The following is a 27,710-nucleotide window of genomic DNA, read 5'->3' on the forward strand; positions in this document are numbered from 1 at the left end:
CAAAATAAATCTCTGATTTATTTCACAAGATGTAAAACAAAAACAAAGAGAATCTTATTCTAACACGATTGTAAAGTGCTAGCAAGATATTTTTATACAACAATGTGCAAATGTAGTTCTGGAGCCTTACATTATGTAGTTTATTTTACATTCTAATTATATTGTATAGTTACAATGATTTACAATGCACAGGGCAGAATTCCCACAGGTGAACTCTGAAGGCAGTGAGCTGGGAGACCTGGTGTTTAACTTGGCTATTCGACAATGGGCTGCTAGACTTAAGACAAATCTTTCTTTCATAAAAGGCAAAATTTGGCAACTAATTGTCCACCCTCTAAACTGCGACTGCAGCACAAAAGTCAAAGGAACACAAACGTGGTGTAGTGTGTGTGTCGGGGGTGTGTGCATGTTTGTGTGTCTGTGCGTCCCTGTGCGGCTCACAGTTCTGCAGCTGCTGCTAATCTTCTGGCTACCATCAGACCCAGCCTAACCCAGTAAAAAGAAGACTACAGGGACTACTGATATGTTTACCACCGGACTGCAACAGGCTCAACAATCCTCAGTATGATATAAATAGCTGAGGTCCATATGACAATGGAACAGTCAGTTACTCCTGCTGTCAAGGCGCCATGTGTTTGGTAGGCCCTTTTTGGACATCATGGGCTGTACTTCAAGGGTGGTTCCATTGTTCAATGTGATGAGGCTGCCTGTGTGTATCCAAATACACCCCCTAAAAAATTGGACTACACTACCTTAAAAATTGGGCTCCAACACTTTGCTCTGGTATGACTAATGCTTTTGTGGTTGTCAAACATATTTGCCAAGTGTCAGACGGCCCCTTAAGTCCAAGCTGCAATGAGACCTTTCAGTAAGTTTCCCTTTATCAAGCAATACATTTACTTGGAAGACACAGTATGTTAAACTGATCTAGACAGAAGAAAAGTATAGATGGTATTTTTGTTATGGCAACCAAAACCATTCTCTGTAAAACAGCCAGAGATAGACAACATGTTCCCTTTGGCACTTAAAAAAAACTTAAAAGTGTGTTTGTTACATCAGAATACTGAGGTCTCCTGTCATCTTGAAAGACACTTTAAACAAAACTTGTGCTCATCAGACAAAGTGTTAGCTTTGACTGACAGTTTGGCAACTGTGTGTGCCAGGGACCAGCATGCATCAGCCTATGCATCCCATCGCCTTTACAAGAGTTGGCCTGAATCAAACCAGATACGTGTGCAATCGTGTCTATTGAATAGTTTGTGATTGTCAAATCAGTATTTAAGTATAATAAGCTGAATTTTTTGAATTCTGTGATTCTCTGCTCATTTGCTTGTTTGTGTCTTATTTCAAGCACAGTTGCTTAGACAAGCATTTATAAATATATCAAATGGAGTACTTGTACAAGTGTTTGGATGGGTGATGCATTCAGACTAACTCTTCAGGACTGTGACCAAGAGTGGTGCTGTGCTGTGAAGAGGTGAAAGGTCAAAGGAGGTGCTGAGGAAAAATCCCAGTCCCTCCCCTAATATGTCCACACGCCTCAGACAGACAGTACCTCCACTCGGCATGGTCAACAGTTCCCTAGTCCCTCTCAAAGCTTCCTTCTGCCTGTACCCTGTGCTGGCTATGAAGTCCTGGAGTAAAGTGTCGGGTTTAAGGAGGCCCCTAGCAGATTGCGTTGTGAGAGAGCTGGCCTGTGGGAATTCTGCAGTGGTCAGAAGGATGAGGGCGGCCCACACCCTGCGGAGCTCCGGGCCTGATGCGAGATACACAAGACCCGCGCCACACCTACAGCCTCCCAAGACAAGCTGCCTTTCTAGCTACTCATGGTGGAGAAATACTGCTATGGTTTAAAAAGAATAAAACAGACCAAATCAATGATAGCCAAAGGAAAAGGAGTGAATCTGGACAGAAATATCACTGATGGACATCAGTCATGACAACAACAATAAAAAATAGGTTTGAAACACTGGTTTCATGACGTGGGATAGACGGACATTCAGAATGGGATTGCATAATAAAGAAAGAGGTCAGATCTCTGAAATGCAAAGGCCTGGTCTGGTATTCAAAATGTGGAAGAATGTGATTTGGTGACACTGAGGGGACTTTGGCTTTTATGTCGTTTTGTTAAAAAAAAAAATGAAATAAAAAGAAATAGTAGCTTTCTCAGCAGCTTGTCTTTGGAGGCGTCCTCCTTTTGCAAACCTCTGTCTACATGACACTCTCAAAGATGATGACCTTGCTCTCCTCCGATCCAGGGGAGAGAGGGCAGCCCATGCTTTTGAAATCGGCTTCAGAAGTCATGTATTCAAGGTGATGGGGACCCCACACTGGTTTAGTCAGCTCCGCCCAGCGCTGCAGGGAAAGAGAGGAAACACTCAGGTTCAGTTCCCCTCATCATGCACATATGATATTAAACTGTAAGTCCTTAACTTGATTATTAAGGAAACACCCATTAAACCCCATGTGCGAACCACTTGTGTGAACAGTCGATAAACTGACTTTCCCCCTCTTCCCCTCTCCATTTGATATTCTTCTTTTTTTTTTATAGTTGCCCTTAATTTACGCTGATTTTTGCTCAGTGTACCTTTATGGATAGCGCTCTCTGGAAACCACCATTAAAAGGCCAGGTGTCCTTCTCATTTTAATCTAGGAGTCAGTTACACAGAACCACGTTCTCATGAGCACACACTTATTTGCATACAAGTGGTAGTTTACACTTTTCTGAGGTCAAGGCTGTTTGCTCAAACTGACGCGCCCCACCCATATGGGCCAATCATTCAACAGAAAAAGACAGTTAAGAATGCATTAAAAAGTGGTCATATGACTCCAGAAATAGCGCCCACATCTTAAGGACAACATGTCGGCAGGAGAAGGAGTAAAAGTGAAAAATTAACAAAAATGAGATGACACTGGACTGAGGAGTGACAAACAAGCTCTGCCTGAGACAGTGAGAATTATGCTCTTGTGGTTTAAATGTTGTGCCCGTTTTGCAGGTCTCCTGGGACTTCCTCTTTGTGGGGTGGGGTGTCAGCATGGTTTCCCACAATCCATTTTTCCATTCTTTCTCTTCCCATGACTCGTGGTATGTTAGCCAGCCCTCAAAAGCCTCATATTTCCTTAGTCTGTGTTCTGATGGCAGTTTATTGTTCACACTGATACTCGGCCATGTTTGTGTAGCTCAGTGGGGAAAGCTATGTGTAATGCCAAATAATGCCAAGATCATGGCTTCAAAGCTTCAAAGCATTTTTCCCATGTGTCTGCCCAAACAAAAATGTTTGTTTTTTTTCTACATTACATTACGTTATTGAGCAGATATATTTATCCTGAGAAGCACAGAGAGCAGAGAATGCAGATACCGTACTCTACCACTGTCCTTATAACAGATACTATACTCTACCACTATCCCTACTGCTATGAAGACTTTGATTTGATTTTATAAAAAGGTTCTGTGGATTTTAAAGTTTTAACACTTTTTAGGTGTGAAAGCCCACTTAAATGTAAAGGCCACCGACTGTAAAATATACTGTTAAATATAAAGAACTTTGAAATCCAAGAAACGTTTCTGTTTTTAACAAACTCCTTAAGCACTGCCTTAATGTACCACGGCTGGTTTCTAAAGTTGCAACCAAACACAAACTTCAACACGAAGGCTGCCTAGGCTACCAACATAAATAAATACATAATGCTGTTATGCTTGTGCTTCTCTGACAATGAATAATGGGGCTTTCTTTAAAATGTGCTCACCTCTTTGAATGTTCCCATGGGTCCCGAGAGCTTGTAGAGCAGGCTAACAGGGATGCAGAGCATGGACGAGAGAGCCATACACCAACCGACCACTTCACCCCACCACGGGTAAACGTAAGAATTGTTGTAGGTAAGAGGCTTGTAGTTGATCAGGTGAAAAAGGAAGATAGCCTGAAAGAGAGGAATGATATAACTTACAGCTATCCACAGACCTCATAGTGAAGTACAACCAGTGTTGGGCAAGTTCATACCTCTCATGAACTAGTTCATTATTTGTCATTAAGTTGCATTCAGTAAATCACTCTCATAAAAATTAACCTGTTCAATGAACGTGTTCTTTTGAACTTGTTCATGTACAACACTGAGTATATAACCCCCACAAAAGGAGTGCTTTCTAGAGGGCGGCAGCATATGAGACTGAACCTGCCTGCAGACAGGGCGAACGGAACAAGCTTAAAGACTTACCATGCAAACACATGGAGTAATAAACGACCAGCACCACTTCACCCAAGGCATAGGCCGGTAACCGATCATACGAGCTATGTCATCCATAAATCTGTCAGCACCTGCACGGAGGAGAGGGCACATCTGAGATTAGACACTGATAGGCACACGGGATGATAACACTGGGCTTTGTCAAGGGAAAAGGGCAAACAGGGTCAATCCAAGTTTTTTTTTTTTTCATCATCATCATGTCGAGATAGTACACTGTGAATGTAGAATTGGTGGTGTTATGATTCTCAGGGCTTCCTAGAAAACAGTACCCACTCATGATGAGAGGACTACCCTTGATTAACTCATGAACAAACATTTGTTCACCTATCTGTTCATTTGTAAGTTTGCCAAATATTTAGTTTCAAACATTTGGCTGGATGCGTGTGCCCTTTACTGTCCATGATAATATGATACCTGATCCGAGGTACAGTATTTTCTCTGTTTAATTAGCCCTATAGTATATCTTTTATGTAGCGCTTATCACAGACCGGGACGCATTGAGTGTGATGGTGACATATTGCTCCCTAAAAGACAAGACCTGAATACTAATCTTAAAGATGTTCCTACATAAAGAACAAGACATACGTAGTCTGTATAGGTCATGCTGTGTTGCATGCTTTAGTAAGTTTAGTACACTGTTCTTCTATGGTAATGGACAAACATTTCAAGATGTATTATGGAGGCAGTAACACTATATTGATGTACTCATAATGACAGACACTATCCAAGTTTGTGCAGACTGTGTTCACTCTGGAAATGAATTAATGCTAGTAAGTGAAAGCATGGCAGCTACCAAACTAACCACTTCATCTTTACGAATATCCTCTAACACCTGGGCAGTATCAACACACAGTCTTTGTGCAGCAGTGTTATGAGAGGAGAGAGACTCTTACCGTAGACCCAGGCGACAACCACGCACTCCCAGAATGCCTGCCACAACAGGGTCATACCGCTGGCAGAGTAATAATCAAACAGCTGGAAGACATACATCCCTCCCTGTGCACGCACACACACACACACACACACAAAACACACACACACAAAACAAGTGTCAACAGTCTGCTTCACTGCATAGAAACATTGTGCATTCCATTGTGCAATGTGCATTCCTTAAGATGACTAATGAACGTTGGGTATTGATTATGGGTGTGATCTGATGAACACCCTAGACCTACACAGACATGCCCTAGACCTACACAGACATTGACGAGGATTCATTTTTGTATTTGTAGGGAAGACTCACCTGTGTAACCATGGAGAGATCTATTATGAAGCACATTGTACAGCTGATTGCCACAGCGATTTCACGCTGATAACGAAAGGAATACTTTCCAGGATAAATATCAAGAATCCCAGTTACAAAACCTTCCACTCCAACAAACTGCAGAAAGAAGAGACAGAGACAGGTTTCACTCATCTGTGAACCTGTGGAGAAGGGCAACATGCTCTGCAGTACTGTAAGTATTGTTTAAAGCGTCTATGTGGGTTTCCTTAACAGTTTTGAGTGTTATAAGGGTTATAAGGGTTTATGTAAAAACAAATTGGTGTTTAACATACAAAAGCGTGTAGAGCACAGCTGATACTAATATTGAACAACACTGTTGCAGAATTACTGTGGGAACTCATGGCTTGAACATACAAATTCCTCTGGAGTTTCAGACTTCAAATTGAACATCTCTATGGTATCTCTAAGGATATTTTCATTCCTTTACCAATTAAATCAAGGGCATTTGAGTTCAAACTGATCGTCTTTGGTTTTCTTACTGTTGCACTGTTCTCTTGAGCAGAATTCCCAATGATCAAAGATTTGTCTAGATTTCATAGGCACTAGGTCTCTGTTAAGGCCTTTGTGCTACTGCTCTTGTCACACCTCGTCAGATCAATGTGCGCCTGTTTTTTTGTTTCCCTCTCGCTGTTGACTGACCTGACTGTCAAGTCCCAGAAGTAACAGCATGAAGAAGAAGAGAGCTGCCCACACCGGAGCCACCGGCATCATAGAGACGGCCTTTGGGTAGGCGATGAATGCCAAGCCGGGGCCTGCAGGGTGCAAGGAGGAGATGAGAGACACTCAACACCTCAGGCAAACGCAGGCGCAAAAAAACACATACACAGCACTGACACGCTGACTTACACACCACACACAAACGGCACAGTGAGAGAGAAAGACAGGATGAGAGGGAAACAAGGGAGATACAGAAAGAGAGAGAGCACAGCAGAGAGAGATTGAGGGGGGGAAGAGAGAGCATAACAGTGAAAGAGGCGCACCTGAGTGTTGTGCGAGGGGACTGTGTAAGAGTGTAATGTATGTGACGGGACTAGTATGGTAGTTATACTCTTCTTGCCTACAGAATGGAGTTGTCTAGACAAGCCTGTGACCTGGTATTACATTCACACAAGAGTCAGGCAGGTTAGTTGTTAGAGGTCTCCTTTCCTGTGTGTAACTTTTGGCTATTGTGCTATTAGAATACACTGTGCAATATCTTGAGTAAGTGTGCGTTATCATGGGGGACATGCTTTTTAAACACTATTGCTATTGATTAGTGGTGCGGTTACCCATTTGTCAATTTGGTTATCTGTTTAACAGTAAGGTCAGCAATAGGTAAGTTAGAGCTTCAGGCAGCGGCACTTAGTTATAAATGAATCCTTTGAATACTGATACCACAGAGACCCAAGGAAAACCTTGTGCTTCTCACTGTCAGAGGCTGAACTTTTATGTATATCGGTTAAAGTGTATGTGATACCACCAATATATTTTATGACTTTTTATGTAGTCAGAGGAGATAAGTGGTTGTAAGATTAAAAGTGCCAAGGGCATGCTGAAACAGTTGTGGCCTTCAATCCTTCATATTAAATATATTTAACCCAATATGTTCCCTAGGAAGGGAAGAAAATGAGTGGTATTTTCCAAACATACAGGAAGTGCATGAGAGGAGAACCAAAATATGTTCATAAAGAATGTTTGTATTACATTACATTTTTGGCTAGCATATGAGGGGTTAATAAAATGTAGGTACTATCTATGACTACCCCCTCCTCCTAATTTCCACAAAAGGTTTTCAAAATGGTGCTGGTCATGTTTTTAACATTATTTTCACTCATATTATAAGTATATATTGTGTTTAAATGTTTGCAATACATGTTTTTGCTGACAATGTGAAGGTATCATAAATGTACAGATGCATATGTACAGATGCATTTCAAATTATTTTCTAATTTCAATCTATCAAAATGATCAGACTCAAGCCCTGAGTTGACAATATAGATGATCCATTTAAAATCTTAGTTTTATGTTAATTACTACAGCCAAATGGTTAGTTTTTTACCTTTGCTCTCTCTTTGACCATAAAAGATACTAGTTTGATTTTTAAAATATATATATATTCTTTTGTGTTTTTGTTGCTTTATCAGTGCTAGTCCATTTTTGGTACCTTAGAGTCACAGAGGAATCATGCGATTTCTTTTCATTAATCAACATAGATCAGTTCAGTTAGATCATTACAAGAAACATGACGTGTCTGTGTTGTTTCCAGTGAAATTAGTTCATTATGTGCCTTTCTCCCTGACACATCTGCCTGATATCTTTAAACCAGAGGATCTGTGTTTTGTGTATATGAATTAGACGTTTATTCCTTATTTATTTGACACTCATGGCAGATGATAAGTCACAGATCTACAGAGATTCTAGGGAGTGGATGTGTGGACAAAGACTGTTGGTTTATGTGAATGTGAATGGGGTCGTATCCAGTGTGAAATGTATTTACGAACCTCTTTCTGGCATGGTTTTAACTTTTACACGTGACTTTTATCCCTGTAGTTGCTTCATTTATGGTGGTCGTTCATAAATTCTAACGTTTAATTGGATAATATAATATTCTTTACTTGATGACTTATGAATGGAACAGGTGAATAGAGATTTCCTGCAATAACTGCTGTGGTTACCAAAGTGGCCAAGTGGGTCATTATGATGCTCACACACAAATCAAAAGGGAAATAAATAAACCAAATATTTCAGTTTATACAACAAACATTTTTCCCATTTTTCCTAGATAACTTGCTTTTTTTGTGCACATTTGATTTGTCAAATGGAAATCTCAGATGCTCTTCGTCTTTTTTTATATGATATAATGCATGAAGGACAATTAGTTTGTTCTGTGTTGAGGTTTAGTATGGTTAGACTGGGGCACCTGGACCTACGACTGGATCATATGTTCAGTGGACTGACTTCCTACTCTCTGCTTTTCTTTCCTGCCGGGCTATCTGGGAAATGAAGTCATCTGTATCGACTGGGCTCGACTGGACTCAACTGGACTGGGCTGTATTAAAAGTGTATGGTTTTATTTAGATATCAGAAGTTTACCTGCTGATGCAGTCAGCTCCAGGACCCCTCTTGAAATCGAGATGTGCACATCTCAAGAGGCAAAATTCCTGGTTAAATAATCCTTAAATTAATATTTAAATAAATTAAAAAATATAGATATATAGAGATATAGAGTAGACGTGAATCACATTTCAGATGCCGGGACTGAAGACAGTAGAATCCTGTTAAAAGGATCAAAAAGGGGGACTTCTTTGGCAAAAAATGTACAACAGCCTGCAAGAATCTGAATAGCTTTCCAATCACTATGAAACAAAACAAACCAAAAAGAGGCTGATCATAAAAAATGCCACGCTTTGGTAATAATCTCTAAGGCAGTTTTAGACAAGAGCAACTCTGAAACACCGTTCCCTAGAATCACAAGTGCACATACAAGGTCCTCAAGGATCCAGATACAAACAGACAAACAGAACATGATGTACAAACACAGACGCACACACACTCTCGTCAAGCGCACAAACTGACACACACACTCTACCACACACATCTTCTTACTTGCTCTCTTGCACACACAAACACACACACACACACACGCGCACCCACACACACACACACACACACACACACACACACACACACATACACACACACACAGAAACACACATACACACACACACACACACACACACACACACGCACACACAGAAACACACACACACACACACACACACACACACAGAAACACACACACACACACACACACACACACACGCACACACATTTCTCCTCAAACCAACAGACACACAAAACAGGTGTGCAGTCTGCATTTGCTGGTTAACTCAATTGTATGCCAAAGCACAATCTTCCCTTCCCTTCCCTGCCCCAGCTATCTGTAAGCAGGAGATAGAATTCATCTATCAATATTCATCTGATATTCTGAGACCACGTTGTGACCCCCTCTGATATTCTGAGACCACTCTGACCCCCCCCCCTCCTCCTTCCTCCCGTTAAGGACATCAGAAGAAGCCCAGTGACCCCAGTGACCCATAATGAATGTGTGGCCTGTCTCTGAGCCAGGGTGCATGCTGTTCCTTGCCTAGCCTCAACAGGCCGGTGCTCTGCATTTAGTCATTTAGTCTACGGCTGCAAGGTGAAATGGTGAAAGCTCATCGCACAGACTGATATCACAGCAGAAGACGTCAGTCATGCAAGAGGAAAAAGCGGAAGAGATTATCAAAAAGCCAAAAGACACCAGGGATCTCCGCACGCACACACAGGCCTTTGACTTGGGTTCAAAGCATGGAATGAACTCAAAGGCCTGTTTTGAATAGTGTGTGTATGTCTGCAATATAAGACATAGAAAGCCCAATGTCACATGTTCAGGTTGGGTTTTTTTTTGTTCTCAAATTATACATTTATAGTGTATGCAGTATGTGCACTAGTTAATGTCAAATTTAAACATGTGATGTCTGAGACACCACACAATGTTGTTCCTTGTCAAAATGGCAGTGGGTCAAATGTTCAGAGATCTTCTCTGGAGCACTTTCACACAGATAGCCATCGGAATGACGGCTGACTTTTCTCCATGGCATTGCATAGAGTTTCTCTTTCACAACTTTCACTTTGTGACAAAATAAAAAAAAAAAAACAGGCTGGTTGGCCTGATCTGAATGAGGGGTTTACTGCTAGAAATCACCTACAGTTGGAAATTTACCCCAAAAAAAAAGGTCCAGTTTAATGCAATCCCATGCAGTTTGGTACATGATGAGTCTGTTATGCTCCTCAGCGGACGACAAACAGAAAGGGAGTATGCCTGGTGCTTTTAGCGGAGCTCAAAGGGAGCTTTGTGCTGAGGAGCTCATCAAGGCCGCACACAAACTGCAGTTCACTCCCTGCAGGGATGACCTGCAGATACTCATGATTAGCGCCCAGTTCTGCTCGTTATGATTGTTACACAATGGGATTATTCGGAAGAGACGCCACAACAGTACGGGCAAAAATAAACTGCACGGCTGTCACAGCATTTAAACAGCCTAAAATTAGCACAAGTGCAGAAAATAATTGTGAGTGTGCGTTTATAGTTGCTATGGTCTACTACCCATGTTAAGACATAAGCTTAATCACCCTTAAAACTAAATAATTAATTACAGTTACTCCACCATGGAGCAAATAGACTCCACTGTGGCACTATGACATTAATAGATCTTGATTGTTTGAAAATATTACCATATATGATATTTTTTACAAGCCCAATGATATATTGTTAATGATAATATGTTGTATGTTGTATGTATGAGTGATCTAAGGTGTATAAACCTTACTATTTTGAGAAAACGTTTCAACTTTAAACAATAATTGCCATCAATTTTCAATTATATTAGTTATTACAACTTTCAATAATACATTTTAGTGATATTTTTCAAAAGAGACAGAGCGAGAGCAATGGATTCCTAAGGCATTTATGTTACAGGCAAGCTCACTGTTATTTTGAAGTAGTCACTAATAGGGTTATGCATCTCAGAGCCCTATTCTACCCAGTCCTTTTGTGCACGCCTCCAGACACACGTATTTCACGTATGTTACGTGTATTCTCCACTAGTGACCTCCCATCACGTCCACAGCGCTTATCTTAAGAATGAGGGCGGACTCGTGAAAGAGGTGTGATCTGCTTTGCCTTCATGGCGTGCAAATCATACACTAAAGTCAAGGGGAGAATAGACGTATGTAAAAAGTGCGTAGATATGCACTTTGGTTTACTTAAGTGCATGAGAGAATCACGTCCCTTAATGCATATTTGTGCTGAAAATGGTAACAACTGTTGGAGTTTTAAAGAGATAGTTTACATATACTGGTGGATAGCCATTTCGTGTTGTTTTTACTGTAGAGGGGATAAGGAACTCTCTATGCTTGCTGATTTAAATGCAGTACTTTCATTGCATTTTAAAAACTTCTTTTTGGAGGTTGAAATGCCATCATCTTTTACTGCCGTATGGAAAATGATCACAAAGACATTCTTCTAGCTTACTCCTTCTCCCTTCCATGCAAACATTCAGTCCTACTGAATGTTTGCAGTTTTCTGAGGTGGTAAACTATCCCTTTAGCAGCAGATCTACAGCACTATTAGTTGGTACTGCTAAAAAAATGACTTCATAGATAGGAATGCATCCAAATCCTAATCTGCAATTCAGCATTGTATCAGGGTCATCAAGTAAAGAAAATAAAAAAAGACACTGAATGCTTTAAAGGCATCAAAATATGAAGTGAAAGAATAAAATATCCCAAATAATGCAGAATTTTTAGTCTCTGACATGTCAGATTAATGAATGATACTGAATAACTAGTGATAACATGCCGGAGTGCTACTTGATCATGCTCTAGGTGAGTATCATGCCATACGCCATTGTTTAACTTTCATGGTGTCAGTAGTAACGTCATTAGTTAGAATGTCTCTAAGCTAATGGGAGCTGATGTAGTCTGAGATTAGGTCTAGTAAAAGTGTTATTTTTAATAAGTTACTTGTATGTCTACTGTGCCTACTAGCCTAAGACATATCCTTCCCTCCTGTTCATGGCTGTTTTCGCTAGTCTCTGTCAAATATGGGCATCACTGTGTATCTAATATGGTGAGTTCTACTGGACCTTTTTGCTAGCGCGTCTGTGAAACCCATTTGACATTTGACGACTCATTCACCTCTTCATACAAAGACACACATTCACAAATACATTAAGATACATACAGCACATACACTCCCCACACATCCACACACAAACATGTACATAGATACACATTCACACACACATATGCACACACACACAAAAAAACACACAAACAGACATGAACTCATTCCAACATAGAACATTCTCTATCCAAACTCTCATCATCGTGATCTATGATAGAATGTGATTCATCACATTTTGTGAACACTCCCACACACATTCAAACAAACAAACAAAAAACTTCAGCCTGATTGGTAATTCAAAAGTAAAAACAGAAAATTATTTTGCCATCCAAAAATAATATAGGAATACACCCCTAGCTTAAGAAAACATTAATTGTCCTGTATGTGGCACGTGCAGGTTCATTGCAATATCATATTTCTAACATCTTTGTTTCAAAAAAGAAATATCATGAATAATAAACAGCTCAACACAGGCATGAACTTGAATTAGACGTCAGTTATCTGAACTGGAAAGAACTGGATATAGAGCTAAATTATTCATCAGATACACTCAAAAACATCCTTGTGGCACAGTCAAAATGGCAGCTGCTATTTTAAAATGATTCAGAACATTCAAAAAACTATTGACTCACATGACAACAAAAACATTTCCTTTAAGTAACAAAGCAGCAATGTTGAGCAAGCGAGCAACATTTGATACAGTTACAGCATACATTACATGTGCTAACAATATATCTGCATTTAACTGTTCATATACAGTGCTAACATAAATGCTTTTGTTAGAAGTGCAAAAGCAAACAGGAAGCTTTACCTGATTCAGCCACTTTTGAGATGTCCACTCCTTGTTCAGAGGCCATGAAGCCCAGAATGGAGAAAACCACAAAGCCGGCAAAGAAGCTGGTGCCGCTGTTTATCAAGGCCAGTACAAACGCATCCCTGTACAAGAACAGATGAAATGGGCATTTGCTATCATTAAGGGTCCACAACAACATTACGTTATGGCTGTGAATTTAGCTGGACATTTAGTAAGAATTGAGTTAGTTTAAAAAAAAAATGTTATTTATCGAACACTGTGACATCATCTTATCATAACAATATATAATGTGCCAGCCTCATGTCAAGCCTGGACATAGGCTAATGTTTTCTTATTCAATATAAGATTGCCTGGCTATGGCCGATCTCACTATGCCTTCAGCTACACAATAGCAACATGCCATCATAGATTTCTAAAAATGTCATGATAGCTTTAATCCTGACACTTTCTCTTTTTCTCTTCCTTCACACCTTTGAGTATGATAGATGTTATTTTTTTCAATAGTGCCACCTTGTGTACAGGAATGCAGTTATGTGCTACTTGCTTTAAATAGAGAGATCTGCATGGGTTTAGAGTCACAGTTTTGATTATGTTACCCCAGTTCTGTTATGTTAGTTGTACACTGTAGAAGACTGCAGTCTAACAATACCTAAAAACCAACGATCAGCAAAATAATCTGTTTGCAGTCACAAGGTGTAAAACACACAGGTAGAAGTCATTTGAATTAGGTTTTGTTTTCGTTTCAACTATTTGTTGACAATTTCATAGAGGACAGCTGCAAAATCTGACTGACTTAGGCCTATTTGATTTAACCATTCACCAAAACTATCTAATGACACATATGGCCATATGTATCCCAGCCATCTTGACAAAACAATGACAGCCAGGACAACCAAACTGCCATATGTATGATTCCAACTCTGACTTACTTACTGATAGCAATCGTTGTTGAATCTGTTGTAGCTGCCAAGAGCTGTGAGAGCTCCCAGGCCAATGGCATAAGAGAAAAATATCTGTGTGCCGGCATCAATCCAGACCTAGCCAATCCAAGACAGAAAAGCAATCAGCTGAGAAGGTTTCTCTCAAATCATAACCTCGAGTCACAAAGTAATTGGACAACTAAAAGAGCTTCAATCCAGTGGACTCAACACAACAGATAAAAATAACATTTCCTTCTGAATGAGCAGCAGATAAATCTATCCTTAAAGCACTAAATGAGAAACACATAACTACAGGCAGGTTATTTCTCCCAACACACATAATGAATATAACAATACTTTTATTTCCCTAAGGGAATAATTATGGTAATGATATTTTAATGTCCCTCAATTAAGTAGCTGTGTTATGCTTTAGTTGAGCGTTTGACATGTTTCTAATTGAACTTAATAATCTTACCTGAGCCTCCCACAGTTTAGACCAGTTAGGCTTAAGGTAGTACATGATTCCATCATAGGCCCCAGGCAGAGTCACCCCTCGCACCAGCAGGATAATCAGCACGATGTAAGGGAACGTGGCAGTGAAATACACGATCTGAAGGAGAAGACAGAGAGGGAGTAAGAGACAAACTCAACATACACACTAACATACTCAAACTCAACATACACACTAACATCCTCAAACTCAACATACACACTAACATACTCAAACACTTCAATGTTGGCAACAATTACTCAATGAACAGCACGTATGTGCCTATCAAAATATTTATGCTCATTGAATTGACCCACTCACAATCACAACCAAACTACACAAACAACCAGAACAGCTATCATTAAAATCGGAGTTTAAACTCCTTATAGCATTCTTATAGCAAATATTCAATAAAGGGTCAATTAAATTGTATCTATATAGCGCCAAAACAATACAATTGTCTCAATATGACACAACTCAATCCAGAGAGCCAACGTTGTAAAAGTCTCTGTGACTCACTTGTTTATTACTGTTTTGTTGGCTTGCTAACGGACACCATTAAGGTCATATGACTGTAGAAGATTAATTCTTCACTAGATGCTATCGCCCCACCTCCACACAGTTAAAGATAAGACTAAGTGGACGAGTTTATCTACTCCCCCGGCACCCTTCAAACAAAGCAAACCTTGCACTGTACCTTTTCAGATGTATCTTTACTACCTGACTTACCCAATCTTTACTGGCCCTGCTTTTTAGAGCAAATACTTTAGCACTGTCCCAGTTTCTTTGTTCTCAATACACATCTGAAACTAGGCCTGTCCTGTGCCAAGGACCCCCTTCATGGAAAAACACAGAACCTAATATCAATACTATTCACAGACTTCACTTTGTGCTTGCAGTCAGGAGTCGCCCTCGTTTTGGGTTGTGGCAGAGGCTGCCGTACCCTTGAGAGAGGATATTTGGCATCTGAGACAGAGCGGACTCCTCAAAAGAGCCCCCAGAAAGTGGATCACTGTCCCATCTACCTCAGACTCAATCTCCTTCCGATCGCTTGGTGTTCTGCCATACCATTCTAGAATAGCAAAACAATGGGGCAGTTGCGGGTGGAACTCTGAGAAATCAGGCGGCGTGGGATCTAAATGCAAACTGACATTGACTCAACAACACAGACACAGGAGAGTCAGAACAATGAATCAATGGCAATGAGATTATCTCTGTCTTGGCTTCACATTCTACAAGAGGAGAGAGAATGGGGCCAAGCTGGGAGAGAGAGAGAAAGAGAAGGAGAGGGAAAGAGAGGAAAGGAAAAGGTCCATCTGAATTTGAAACAGACCCCCCTCACTGGCTGCGTATTTCACTTGCGCTAATGCAGCCCTAAAAAAGAAAATAAATCGGGATATAAAAGTGGAACTGTCCGTCTGCAAACAGCGATGACCTTAAAGGCATTTGGATATACTATGTCAAAATCAATGCTTTAGATTTTTACCGTAAGAGCATTCAAGGAGGGTTACACTACAAGGACACACAAGACAAAATAATCCATTATATCCTGTAGTATTGCAGAAGCTCCGTACTTGACTTAAAGTAGGAGCTAATATACTGTTAGACTGTATGCTAGTGATTAGATACTGAATATGTGGTAATTTGAAAGATGATTACTCATCATTCCAGATTTTTAAAGTATTTGTTGTCTGACTGCATTACATACTCCGTGGGGAGAATGGGTGCCAGTAAATGGAAGACAACACTCAGAGTCAAACTAATCTCATCAAGGAAAGTCAATGCTCCCTAGTGTGCGCGAACCCTGCATCCGTGGCATCCATGACTGGGACAAAGGTCTGAATGAGCAGGATGGCAGCGCTGAGATAAGTGGAGTCATTTTTTGCCAATGGGTTTTCACGTGACCTCGCCTACGGAGCCCATAAGATGGGCTTAGGGGCCATCTGCATGGGAGACCCGGTCACGTCTCACTGCAGACAATCCATCCCAGCCGACCAATCACGGACCGGCACTGTGACAGGGCACTTTGTAATATTTCATAGCCACACCTCCCGCCTCCCCCCCCCTCCCCCTCTCTCTCTCTCTCTCTGCAAATTGGCACGTAGCCATGGCTACCCACTGCCTCAACTGATGTATTGAACCAAGCAACAGTGAGTGAGGGTGGAGCTATGTGAGTCAAGGTTAGAAAAAAAGAAAAGAAGAGAAAACACACAGATACGTACATCCGTTGTTACACTGCGTTTTCATTCACTCATTAGAGACGAATGAGAGGCAGAGAGAGAGAGAGAGAGAGACATATGGAGGTAAATATGTCAGTCGTGATTTGTGATTATGTGCAAAAATCCTTTTTTGTTTCTGTGTGTGATTTGAGTAATCTTATACTATTGTTTACAGAAAACTGAACAGAAAATATGAATATTCTAAATGTGTTGAAAATTACTGGCCTTATTTCGCCGGTCGCTTTTGTGTGTGTGTGTGTGTGTGTGTGTGTGTGTGTGTGTGTGTGTGTGTGTGTGTGTGTGTGTGTGCGGGTGTGTGTGTGTGTGTGTGTGTGTGTGTGTGTGTGTGTGTGTGTGCGGGTGTGAGTGTGTGTGTGTGTGTATTAGAAAAGGGTAGGAGAGCGAGGAAAAAGACGCAGGTGTGTGAGTAAGTGTGCGTGTGTGGTGGGGTCTGGCGGTGGTGTTTACCTTTCCTGTTGACTTCACCCCCTTCCACACACAGAAGTACACCATGACCCACACGGCCAGCAGACACAGCATCATCTCCCAGTTGAATTCACCGGGATGGTCCAGGCCCTCAGAGATGTTCAGCACCTTGTTCCTAAGGAGGCACACAGGAGAGAGAGGGAGAGAGAGAGAGAGAGAGAGAGAGAGAGGGAGAGAGAGGGAGGAAGAGAGAGAGAGAGAGAGAGAGAGAGAGAGAGAGAGAGAGAGAGAGAGAGAGAGATTAGACATAGGACCTGTGGGTACAGACAGGCCTCCATTCATCCCAGGACAATCCCCTCATTCAGGCCTCCTGTGACAAAAGAAGCAGGAGATTCTTCCGGAACCATAGAACGCTACTTTCTGACCTCTACCACTGCTGTAATCTGATGAGGCTCGCACCGTTAGGGTTATGTGTCATAAGGGGCAGTGCTGATGTCCTTGCTCTCTCTACGTGTTAGCTGTGTCGATGGATATGGCTACGACCTTCACGGAGGCATATTCCTATCTTAAAGCCAGTCCCACAGGAGCCGGAGAGAGTAAATGCTTTGCTGTGCACATTACTCAGGACCACATGACAAGACATAAGTAGATGACCTTCAAACCATTCCATCACAACGACATGCAAAATCAGAGCTTACAAGCAACAAGGGGAAAAAAACAAGCTCTGACATAAAGGGACTTCTAAGGTAAACTTATACGTTCATGAACTTATACGCATACATTACAATTTTTACATTCGGTACAGATATTCCTGTTACACTATAAAAAAGCGAGGTCTTGACAACAATAACAAAAGATGTCAATAAGACAAACCCTACAGCCCTGCTTCAACATGAAAGACAAAAAGACACACTCACTCCCAGAACTCAATGATGGGAGAACGTCCTTCTGCTAACTCCTCGCATGTCATGTTGCCGAAGGTGGCGTTGCCGATGGTTCCGTTAACGCATTCGTCGTGGCGGAAGATCTCGATACAGCTGTCTGTGTTCCACTCGTTGTCGCAGGTGGCCCAGGGCAGCGTGCCGCTGAATGACTTGATGAAGTAGTAGAAGCCCCACGCCAGAACCATGATGTAGTATGTGTTGCAGAAGAAGACGATCACCATTGACGCATAGCCCAGTCCTTAGGGACGAAGGAAGAAAGATAGGTAAATACAAAATAATCCACTATATCCAGTAGTATTGCAGAAGCTCTGCACTAGGCTTAAAGTATGCGCTAATATACTGTTAGACTGTATGCCAGTGGTAAGATACTGGTTAGAAAAGGTTGCGAGATGCATACTAAAGTATTCTTGGCAACATCTTGATAGCAAGATTTTGGCACTGGGGTATGAAATAAAAGTAACTGTTCTGTTCTGTTGGAGCATATTTCTTCTCTGAAAAGAATGAAGGTGTAAATCTGGTGTGAAGTGCAAAACTGCCTTTAAAGGATAGCTATTTATAGCAAAACAGCCTTTATGCAAACTTCTACAGATGTTGAATCTTCTCTTGCTCCTTATGTGCAAGGATGTATTGTGCACAATTTTCAATAGAGCTTAAATTGTGGGTTCTGTGGGCATGAAAGGTGTTTTGGAATATGCATCTGTTTACTTTGAAGAGACACAGAGAGAGAGAGAGAGAGAGAGAGAGAGAGAGAGAGAGAGAGATGGAGTGGATACCTTTGAACAACGGTGCAATGTTCCAAACGTTGATACTTCCAGCCTTCATGAACTGACCCAGAGCAATCTCCAGGAAGAAGATGGGAATACCGCCCAAAAATATGAACAGCCCATAGGGGATGAGGAACACTCCTGAGGGAGAGACAGGTAGACACATTTAAACACACAGGGGAGAGACAGAGAGGGAGAGACAGAGATCTCATCAAGATATGTTGCTCCTGATCCTTCACATTTAATAGCATTTTTACTATTCTCTACTCTAGGCTGGAGAGGTGTACACAAATTATCTAGAATGATGAGGTAATGTGCTTTAAGCCTTCCGCTAATTGGGGCTGAGTATGCGTGAGATAGAGAGAGGGAGGGACAGAGGGAGGGACAGAGAGAGGGACAATTCCCCTGTCACAGGCTAGCCCCTAGAAACCCCCCCTGGACTGGCCCAATCACCCGGACAATTTCCCTGTAATGCTGTTTGCTGCATTAGCCAGCGTCCTACAAGCTGTGCTGTGAACACATGGCAAACCCGTCATCCGCAATGAGGCCTCAGCCCCTGTTTTTGACTGACAGCTCCAGCAGCCCACAGGCTTCGGTGAGGGGGCAGGGCCTAGAGCGTGGGTGGCCAGTGAGAGGAGGCGGGGGCAGGGTCATTGGCTGTGTTAGCTGCAAGACTCCTAATGCAGATTATCCATTGAACAATGCACCACACTGAATGAAGATCTAGATGACGTCACCCCTCCACCAGCGACACCCTCCTCCTCCCCATCTCCTCCTGAGCCCGCAGGCCAGCTCATTGGCTGACAGTGAGAGCAAGTGAGAGAATGCTGAGAGGCGTTTATTCAAAACGCCACTCGTTGCGTAACATTGGGCTCCGCAGGGCAGGCTCACGGGAACAGCCAAAGGCTCCCTGGCGGAATGAAAAATGGATGCTTGGAGGCGAGAGGCGACCCCCTCTTTTGTTTATGGAATGCGATCGAAATGGGCGACAGCGGAATGAGCTCAGTGACATAATCACTGCGTTCCTCCACCCAGGTAGAGGGGGCAATGGGCATATCAAGAGCACTAGTGCATGGCTGTATGTTAATCCAATATAACGAAACTGTACTGTGACAAAGGAGATTGCAGCCCCCTTGGGAAAAAAAAATGTTCAACTAGAGGAATCCAAACTGGGTGTATGAATAGCTCTGCCTGAACTCCTTTTCACAGTGCATGAGCTACTGTTCGGAGTGAGGGGACCATGTCTGGGATAGAAGCCTTTTGATAAACTCCCCACAAAAGGACTGGAGAGGGGGGAGAACTGTATACAATATGAGCCACAGATCCTATTCTGCGTTACAGAAACAAATGCTATGCCATGACTAGCAGCATTACAACACCCTGACCTCTGCATTTGCTGCGCGAGCGACAATAAAATATGTAGTCGTGGGCTTTAAGAGTGGGGAGAAGAGATAGAGGCTGATTTGCAAACAAAGAGCACACTATGGAATTAGCTGCTGGATGATGAACGAGCGTGTGATTGTCAGCTCGCATTCTAAGAGGCGGAAATGAGACGCACTGTCGGCACGCCGGTGACTCACAGACACACACACACACATGCTGTCACACAGACGGCAAACACACTGCGCAGGACGTTGTGACTTTAGTCTGAGGAGGGGAGGGGTACAAGCATAGCAGTGGAGTTGAGTGCCAGACTCTATCTGATTTTAAAACCCGTGATGCTGCGATTAACAGCGATGGGCGGGGGGAGCCCATCCCGCCTCTTACACTTGGGTGCACACGAGTCTCTCTCTCCACAACTAATCCACAGCACCCAGCACCTCCCTGCTAATGGTGCCTTCCACTGCGGAAGACACGTGGCACTTACACTTAAGAAGACAACAAATCCATATTTCAGAGGCCTTCTCCGAATAAAGGACGCTACCGACTTAGTAACACTGGATCGGACTACGACTGGGCTTTTGTTGAATGCTGAATTTTCTCATCGGCCTTTTACTTTTGAGTAATTAGCTCGGCAATTAGCGGCGGTGCTGCATTAGCACTGAGCCGCTCAGGAAAAGTCGGCCCATTCAGGCACGCTGTAGTAGAGCAGGCTACGCTAAGCCTTCTATTCTCGATGGGCTAAGTAACTGTCTCGAGCCTTCTTCTGGCCTTTGGGTGAGAGGATGGGAGTGAATGCTGAATCCCTTGTTCTCACTGCTGGACAGAGGCTGCAAGCAGCTCGTGCACACCTGAGCTGACCTTTAGACCTGCTGCATCATCCTCTCAGGCAATCACGAGGCCTCTTTCTTTTTTTTACCGCTTTGCTATTAAGAAGTGGTGGTGGTTGGGGGGGTGGGGGGGGGGTATTAGGGTTAAGGTTGGGGGGGGGGGGGGGAGTGGGGGCTAGGTGACAGAGAGGAAAATGACAAAGCCTTGCTAACTGTGATTAGACACTTTGGTGTTGAGATGATAATATCACTCCTCTCCCTTCTCCTCCACACAGCCAACACATGGAACCCCACAACCCACCCAGTCAACACATACAATCATCTCCAGAGGGAAGGGGATTGGTTAGCATTTTACTATTAGCAGCTTGCCGGGAATACATCTCTGGCTCAGAGACTGCTGAAACAGCTAATGATCTCTCTGCTTTTCCCCCCTTCGTCATAGATGTAAACAAACACACATTTTTGAGATTAAGATATTGGCCATATCCTTAAATCACCTCACATGTGTGCATATATAATTTCCCCCTAGCCTGCGAATATAGAACTAATTTTAAACATCTTATGATGGATTAAGTCAACCCAATTACCCATTCCCTGGTTATTTTAGTGTTATTCAGATCAGTGGGTTCAGTCCACGGGATGAGATTACCAAACCATGCCGTCAACACACTTCAATACTGTGAAGTGACAGCCACCTTGAAGGTTTAAGGCATACAGTGGCCAAGCTGTTGGGGGTACTAGTAAGCTCCAGAAACTTCGCTCCCAGGCTGACGGAGCAGCAAACGGACCAGAGTATCAATCTCTCTGGATGATGAGATTAACAAGAGCCTCCCCGCACTTATAGACTCTCCTCAAACAGACCGTCAACCTGATATCCGTGACAAACATCAGTAAAAGTGAGGGCAAACATCAGTGGTGAGGACACGTAAGCCAATACAATAGCAGTGACCTTATCCACAGGCGTGCAAGAAAATTATGACTGCAACCGCCACGTGAGGTGGTGCCCTTCCAACAGTATATACGCCCTACTTTTTTCCATACCAAATGGTCTCTATTACGTTGAGAGATGAGAGTAAAAACACTCTTTCCTCTCTTAGTGGAGGTGGTGTGCCCCAGGGACCCAATGAGCAGTTCCAGGGCCTCATATTGGGTTTGCACCATTCCCTGCCTGAACCCTAAAGCGCCCTGAGTCCCAGTCAGAAAAAAGGGGGATTAAAAGATTAACAGACACTCTTCTTAATCGCTCGTCCACGTGGGGTGAAGAGCTGATGTCAGTTAGGGCAGAGAGCCAAATAAAGCGTACTTACACACTACAACCTCACACTGGACTCACTCCTCACACCGCTGCCTGCGAGAGCAAAAGCATGTCTGCTCCATTCATGCATATCATAGGACAGGGGGCCCACCATGGCAATTAGTTCTTGAAGTTGTTCGGTTACGTACAACAGCAATGCCAGAAAAACCCTGCACTGTAACTTTGAGGTAATGTCATTACAACACATGATTCTGGCCATAGGCTCATAAGCCAATCAAAGACCCATATAAAATACATCAGCACTCAAATGCCATGGCATGTGAATGACTCTAATCCCAATTCTTCAATAACTGAACAGATTCCACTGGATTGTAAGTATGAAAGAGCGAAGCCGTTTGACAGACAACAACGGGATGGTGGGGGGTGGGGGATCAGCTTTTGATTGGATATGCATTATAATCCCAGATGGCATAACTGAGGGATGACATCGCTGTTTGACTCGCATGAGGACATGCGGACGCGCACAGCAGCACGGGTGCACAGTGCAACGAGTGCAGGCAAGCGGACCTCCATGGGCCGCAGCCAAGGACAAGCAGAGGGCTCACTGCAGACCCTATAAATCTCCTGGCTGGCGGATGCTATGTGCTAACGCTACCTGCTGCTTTTCAGGAGGCACGCGCCAAGAAGCCAGCATCCACTGCCACACAACAGTTAAACCACTGCCTGCCTCTCTCTCTCTCTCTCTCTCTCTCTCTCTCTCTCTCTCTCTCTCTCTCTCTCTCTCTCTCTCTCTCTCTCTCTCTCTCTCTCTCTCTCTCTCTCTCTCACACACTCACACACTCACACACACACACACACACCAAAAGAGACCAAAAAATTCCGCAATGTCACAGCCTGCCACACAACTTATCAACTTATCAAGAGAATGCAGCATCCCTTATGGAACTGGCTTCCTTTATACACAATGCAGAACTGGACAGACCGAAAGAAGGTCATCCGGTTCCTTTTTTACAGATATGACAATCTGTCTTTTAAAATGTATTTTTTCTTGACTGTTGAATACAGATAAACCTATTTGGTGACAAAATGTTTCAGCCATGGACAGATACACTGATACTGTGGAGACCTCTCACTTGAATGACCCTGTGAGTGAGATATAATCATACGTATCAGTGTCACTGTCAGTTTAATGGGATGTAAACGCTGACAACTGGACAAGTGACAAATTAGATTCAGAAATGTAAACAACCAAGGAGACTTGAGTTTTGCATCAGTGGTGTCTGAGACAAGACCTGAAATTCTGATGTATGCATTTCCTGTGTTTCACCGTGTTTTTTCATGCAGTGCCAAAATGAAATAGAAACTACTGACTTATGTCAGCACTTATGACAGCAACGAGGACCTAAGAAGTGTTGTAGATTTTCTGTGATTAGCACACTTCAAAAATGTCTTAATGGCGCAACTGTAGTAAATTAGTTTCTCCATTTACTATCATATCAAGATGCAACATGAAAATAGTCTATCTACAGCAAACCTGCACGTTAAACAAGACGAAACTGTGCGTCAGCTCCGCTCATAAAAGCAAGGCTATAGGCTAGTTGTATTCCACAGATCATGAACCTGTGTAGACACCCCTTGATTGCAGTTTTGTCTCTACACCCGATTTCATGATCGTCATTTCTGAGCATCTCCTAGTGTGTGCGAAACATGGTAGTGTGAGAGAGGAGTACACCACGTGCCAATTCAAAGGCATCCTACTGTAGTGCATGGAAGCGGCATCACAGGAATTATTAATGAAATGGAATATAAAATGCATGAGCTCATATAAAATGTATTCTGAAAAACGCAAACTGCTGACTAATCTGCGATTTTTCAAATGCTCGTACATATCACCAAGCTGTTGACTTAATTGCCTTCATTTGAGTCACTTTTAATGAAATAAAATGTTTTACAAGTTTCTCATTCCCACACGGAGCCGATATTGGACAGAATTGCAGCCAGCAGGGCACTTTTTTTGTACTTTGTACAGTAACTTGTTTCTGTGTGAAGAGGACCTTTTCAACTTGGGGGCAGCTTAATTTGATTTGGCAAGAGTGTCTTGGTAGCCTCCATGGTATGCACACAATTTGAAAAGGACACACACTGAGTCTGGCAACCTGAACGGGAAAAACATCATCGTGTTACCTTAGAGCTCTCAGCTAGGGGCAAAGCAAGTATTTGGAGAGGAGAACTGAGACAAGGCAAGAGACATCACCATCCACTCATCAACCCTCTAGCCTTTTCTCCTGCTGGCAGGTCTGGCCTGAATTAAACATTGTTTTGCTAGAATTGATGCTCCCCCTGGACACTTCCCACCAGCGGGTCACCACTGCCCTTTTCAGTGGGTCAGTCTTGACAATCACCGAGAATAAATGGATTTGATCCAAACAGTCTCTTGTTAAAATAGATACCCTCTCTTCTCTCTCTCTCTCTTTCGCTCTCTTTTGCTTTTTCTCTCTCTCTCTCACACACCCACCCACACACACACACACACACACACACACACACACACACACACACACACACACACACACACACACACACACACACACACACACATAAAGACGACAGACTGACAAGTGCACCCCTGCTGTTGAATTTGATAAGTTAAATTACATTTAAAACAGTGCTCTGGGGGACTGTAACTGCACATATTCTATTACATCTTTTTTAACTGAATGATAACTGACACCACAGAGACAGAGGAGGTTCCACTGTTTATGTGGGGTTATCTTTGTTTGGATGAATGATGGATGGCACCCTAATGGAAAAGCCATGTTACTGTAAATAATCAAATCATAAAGAAACACATTAGACGCAGATGTGTAATTGTGTCCGTTTCAACTACAGTACACTTAGATACCTATAGCAGGTTATCTATGAAGCAAACTATATGCTATACTTTAAGGCTCCAGGTAGCCTTAAAATTGATTCAGATGTAAATACAAACATGGATGGATCATCAGTAATTATATTGTTTGCTACTTGTAAGGAGGTCTAGTATCAGCTTCATACTTTTAAATATCATTTTTTTTAATAAAGTACCCTTCACAAAATATGTTTCCCCCCCCCATCTTCTTAACAGACATAAACTGACTGTATTTGTCTAATTTTAAAGGACACATTGCTGAGGAATGTTTTGCATTTAGCTATTCCAAAAAAATCTACAGGTTCTGCATTTTTCTTTTTCTTTAGGAGGCACCAGCATTGAACATTCCTCCTGAAATATTTGTTTTTAATAATGTCAATCAAGTCCACAATTTACTTTCTTGTCGAAGCTCAAAGTCAGAGGAGCACTGGAGAGTGGATGAGCAGGAGCTGAAACAGTCATGCTGAAACCTTATCTTGTCTTATATAAGTGAGTCCTTGTATTGGTGAGAGCATGCGAGAGATAGCCTACTTCAGTGCCTCCACAAGACCAAAAAGTAATCATCTTTCAGTCTGTCTTGCTGATGCTCATACTTCTGTGAAGACCCAGCTGGCGATGTGTGTATTTGTTTGACTATGAACAGAAGGAGAATGAGAGACTGCTCTTTGATTGGTACCTCCAAGTTAATCGTAGTTGGATGAAACGAGATTAATTCAATTAAAGGTGTACCTCATGACAGCGATCACTGGCCTTTTTACAGGGCTCTTATGTAAATCAATTGATTAGCTTAAGTAAACTCTGGACACAGTCCAACTGGGGATTCGCTGGGGACATGTGGTGAGAGACATTCTTCATTGAGAAAAGAAACACAACAAAGCACTCTCTGTCGGGTCCTGCATGTGTGACTCACAGACAGCCCTTGGATGCTGCATTCAAATGATACTGATTCTTAGGAGAAAGATGACTGTTTACACTATTAATTATTAAACTATGTGGAAAGACCATTGGCCTCTTCGAAGAACCTATGCATATTGTGCAGTGGCAAGGTTAACCTGTATCTTTTGAAATTTGGTTCTCTAACTTATCAATCTTCTGATTTAAATTACACAGTAATATGGAGTTACATGCTTTAACATAGTATTTCACACCAGGCAAATGTATTCCACAATGGCGCAAAACACTAAGGTCACCCCACGTAGTAAATCGACATTCTTATCAGTATTCTCAACAGTAGCCTATACCGAGGAGAAACATAAACGTAATCGTGACTACCCCCTCCACCTCCGGTAGAAACGCCCCCCAAAGCACTGGAAAAACCCCAAGATTTGTCTTCAATAAGCAGACGTGATGTCGCGGTAATGACGTACTGACGTTGTTCTCCATCTTGCAGAGGTACCCCACTGAAGCACGGATTGGGTATAGACATTTAAAACGCACGATGCTCTAGCTAGTGCGTAGAATGAATGAAACGTCAGCTGACGTCCAACCTTCTCTGGTGCGTTATATCAGGAGTCACGGTACATCGGCATGACTGAACAAGGGCATGACTGAACTGTACGATAGGATGTGACATATGGTGTACTGTGTGACGGGACGGAGTAATACATCACAGAATTGCTGCTTGTATCAAACAACTCACCTCCTCCGTTTTTGTAGCAGAGGTAAGGAAAACGCCAAACGTTTCCCAGCCCTACTGCAAACCCCACGCAGGACATTATGAAATCCATCTGTCTGGTCCAAGTCTCTCTTTCTTGGTAACCCACTTTGACCGCAGTGGACACCGTTCCAGGTTGAGCCCCAGCACCGGCCGCGCCGGCGCCTCCAATAATGGTTCCATTTGCGCCTTGATGTCCATTTCCATTAGGGATGAGGTGACCCTTCCTCTCTTCCCCTAGGACCACGTTCACATCACAGCAGTCATTGTTAAAAGAAGAAGATTTCTCCATTCCAATTATACACTTGTAAACAAAACGCCCTCAACGTCCAGATAACACTGAGAAGTAGGGAATAAGTGAGAATATCACCCTATTTATTAATAGGATCTGGTCTTTTCAGGTCCCTGAAAGGGATGCAGTCAGTAGGTAGATTTTATTTTTCAGTAATCGTTTCGCAGTGTCAAATGCTCAACGATGAGCAGGCAGTCAGATTTGTTGGCGAAATTGGCAACTGGGATGTTGGTAACGTTGGTAAAATTCCGTTATAAAATGAGATAAAACGAACTAGTAAACGCTCATAAATGAAAATACGCCGAATTAAACAGCACCCTCAAAAACAATCCACGAAACACTTAAATGTGAGTCTGAAGAATCGCATGGGAACGTATCTCTCAAAGAGGAGACGAGTGTCGAGACGAAAAACTTGAGCGAACCTTGCGCGCACTATGAATGTAATGTTATTACATTCGTAGATTTTGTAATGAAATGTCGTGCCTAGACCATCTTCCTTTCTGCGTTCCTTCACTGAGAAATGAGTGAGCCGCGTCTGAGTGTCTGTAGATACCCCTTGCTGCCTTCTCTGCGTGCTG

The 27,710-nt window shown here is 42.5% G+C and overlaps 1 protein-coding gene across 1 annotated transcript; it reads right to left on the reverse strand.

Annotated features, from left to right (window-relative positions):
* Positions 1–27,710, reverse strand: slc6a8 (solute carrier family 6 member 8). The gene is made up of 13 exons (XM_080853518.1): positions 26,826–27,710; positions 18,823–18,954; positions 18,023–18,287; positions 17,148–17,280; positions 14,446–14,580; positions 13,984–14,087; positions 13,048–13,172; positions 6,167–6,279; positions 5,486–5,623; positions 5,136–5,238; positions 4,213–4,313; positions 3,748–3,918; positions 1–2,355 (listed from the first exon to the last, which is right to left on the reverse strand). The coding sequence occupies exons 1-13, from the start codon at positions 27,130–27,132 to the stop codon at positions 2,212–2,214; spliced, it is 1,971 nt and encodes a 656-aa protein (XP_080709644.1). The 5' UTR covers positions 27,133–27,710; the 3' UTR covers positions 1–2,211.

The sequence above is a fragment of the Sprattus sprattus genome (assembly GCF_963457725.1).
Source record: "Sprattus sprattus genome assembly, chromosome: 16".
NCBI lineage: Eukaryota > Metazoa > Chordata > Actinopteri > Clupeiformes > Clupeidae > Sprattus > Sprattus sprattus.

What these genes read in the sequence shown, in the direction of transcription:
- slc6a8 (XM_080853518.1), bottom strand. Translation starts at nt 27,132, where the DNA reads ATGGAGAAATCTTCTTCTTTTAACAATGACTGCTGTGATGTGAACGTG. An exon ending in CTCAAAAGTGGCTGAATCAG is followed by an intron (nt 6,280 to 13,047) that starts GTAAAGCTTCCT and finishes TGCACCCTGCAG; the next exon opens with GCCCCGGCTTGGCATTCATC. An exon ending in GGTTGTCGCCTGGGTCTACG is followed by an intron (nt 4,314 to 5,135) that starts GTAAGAGTCTCT and finishes TCCTCCGTGCAG; the next exon opens with GTGCTGACAGATTTATGGAT.